Source organism: Acyrthosiphon pisum, unplaced genomic scaffold, assembly GCF_005508785.2.
Source record: "Acyrthosiphon pisum isolate AL4f unplaced genomic scaffold, pea_aphid_22Mar2018_4r6ur Scaffold_9514;HRSCAF=10113, whole genome shotgun sequence".
NCBI classification, from domain to species: Eukaryota; Metazoa; Arthropoda; class Insecta; order Hemiptera; family Aphididae; genus Acyrthosiphon; species Acyrthosiphon pisum.
The window spans coordinates 1-2,785 of record NW_021779602.1 but is presented as its reverse complement, the minus strand read 5'-3'; the positions used below and the strand labels follow the sequence as shown (position 1 = coordinate 2,785).

The window sequence follows — 2,785 nt, the reverse complement described above, 5'->3', positions numbered from 1 at the left end:
TATTGTATTTGTTTTGACCTGTTCACGAACTATTTTCTAGTTTTAAATTTTTTTAGTTTTTATTTCTAATAAAATATGTACAAATTAAAATTTTATTTGTTGAATAATATATCTTAGAAAATTTAATACAAGGCTTCTAATATATTGTTACAATGACATTTAGAAAAATATTAAAAATCCATAGTCATAGTATTTTTGTGAAAATGTAAAATAGAAAAAATAGTCAATATTACAAAAGACACCGACCGTATACCTAATAGTAATACACTTTAATACACTACACGGACACAGCAGAAAACACTTAATAAAAAGACTATTTCGTAAAGACGAATCACGGTGATAACTAAATACTATGAGTTATTGAGTTAAGATAAATAATAAGCAATCAATGTTTAAAGTTTTCAACCAAATAATGACCTGGGGCTGGAGCTACGTAATATTGTAAAATATACCTACTGATCGCAATATCGCTCGTATGAGCCAATGTTCTGGGAAAGTGTAGAGCTGGTTGTTGAGAATTTTCTATCATCGAGTGGCATAATATTCCCATATTATATTTTGTGTAAGCAACTAAATATTAATAATAATAATAATACCCTAGTTCCTAGATATGAGTCTAGATAAAAAATAATAATATAGTCATGTAATTATGTCTTATAAACACGTATAAACATATTCTGACATTCTGTCGAAATTTACAATAGTCGATAATTTGTTTTTTTAGAAAAAAAAAATAGAAGAAAATTTAATGCATTATAGAATATACTTAATAAAAATTGTTATAAATATTGAAAAAAAATTCATGGGGAGATCTAACATTTAGTTTAGTGGATTCCGCCACCAAACTGCTTAAACTGGGAAAACTTTAAAACTTTATTTAACATTATAATATTCATAAACACAAAATGTTATCCAAGCCGTAACTATTTTATGATATTATTTATATATAGTCATAGAGGTCATCGGTAAAAAAGACCAAAGAAAAAATAACACGGATAAAATAAACACCTATTTAAAAATATTAGTATATTTAGGGCCGTTATTACAATGTCCAGCTAAATTTGATTTAACTGAAAGTTAAGCTAGCGTATAGTTTAGTATAGCGGCGACTTTATCGGGAAGTATAAACCAGAACGTTATTACAATGTTTCTGACTTCTGTTAGTGCTAACTAGCAGTTAGATAATTATAAACAGTACAATGATTTTCATTGGTCAATAAGAATCAGCTGTTGTGACGACTGATAATTACACATTATCAACTTTAAAATTTGATTTAACAGTTAACACGGAAACGCCTAACAATAACAATTGATAAAATATCATAATTCATATTTCATAGTTAAAAATAGTAAAATTGTTTTAATTATGCCAGTTTTTCCCAAATCCCTTGGGACCGATTTATAGTCTCAGTCCGTACCTATACCTATATATTTGTCGTATAATTTTCGCTTATGTGTGGTGTGTGTAGGTACTGTATTTGATTATTTTTTTACCCTTTCCGCTTTCTAAATGTTTCCGAAAATTCACTTCCTGGTGATTGAATTCTCACATGTGTGCAATCAATTGCACGAATACTAATGGAAATCGGGCAATTTTGAACATTTTCATTTTTATTTCAGCAATATCTTGTACAGGAATTTTTAAAAATGAACTACTCAATCCCGCAATAGCATACGAAACATTTTTTATGGTTCTGCTTGCGGAAGATACACTTATACCAAACATATCGGCCACTGATATAAGCATAGTCTCCAAAGCATAAAAGCGTAGTGTGAGTAGTACTTGATTCAATGGGGCTAATGCCATATTCCTGAAAACAAAATATTTCATAGTTATTACTGTATTAGACTTTCAGCCTTCAGATACCTATTGGCCATTAGGTCTAGGTATTCAATACAAACAGTGAGGTTTTTAATATTAATAATATTTACCTGTCTGTAGCTGTCTCCAATTTTCTTACAAGCAAATTTAACAGGTAATTTACACAACTTTTTGAAAGACGAAATCTATAGATAAATTCGTCATCTGTTAAATCGTAATAGTTTGGCCTATCTTTGTACACTTGAGGTCTTCTTCGGCCAATGTTATTTACGTCATCAATAAACTCAATTAAATTATTTATATTATTCATTTTAAACAAAGTAATTACGTATCAATAATATAAAACAAATTCACTGTACAATTTATGAAGACAATTATGGTGCGGAGTAAATATAACTGGTGATAGAAAATTATCACAATAATGAATCAGCAAAGTTCAAAATTATAAATATTAGGTACCTATAACTCTATGGATTCTTTCCGCTAGTTACATTAACGCCATTAACGGTCACTAAAACTGCCCGCTAAATTAAGTGACCGCTAACTCATAGTTAGCGGTAACATTTTACGTAACAGAGCATTGTAATAACGGGATATTAAAAAGTGGCCGCTAAATGCGTCCGCCAAGTTAGCGTAGACCTTAGCAGGACATTGTAATAACGGCCCTTGAAATCTTAATTATAATTTCATATTTAACTATTTATACTATAAATTTATAATCCATTTTTATCATAAAAATAGGCGGGCAAATGCTAGGTGGGTGCTTTTCTATACAGTAATTATTAGTGTCTAAGGGCCTATTAGGGCCATAATAAGGGTCATAATGTACTAGTGTCACAGCAAACGAATATAGACCGTTTCATTAATTTAACAATATAAAATATTGGAAAATAACATGTGACATGTCATCAACTGACATAGGTAATTGAACAATTTGTTAAGTACAAATATATAAAATTTTGT

General features: G+C 29.3%; 1 protein-coding gene across 1 annotated transcript; it reads right to left on the bottom strand.

The window, feature by feature from the left end:
• Nucleotides 1–1,546: 1,546 nt before the first annotated feature.
• Nucleotides 1,547–2,105, bottom strand: LOC103311613 (putative nuclease HARBI1; the record flags this gene model as incomplete). The annotated part of the gene is made up of 2 exons (XM_008191284.1): nucleotides 1,547–1,811; nucleotides 1,933–2,105. Coding segments are annotated over 2 exons (438 nt in total), but the record flags the coding sequence as incomplete, so codon positions are not given.
• Nucleotides 2,106–2,785: the final 680 nt, after the last annotated feature.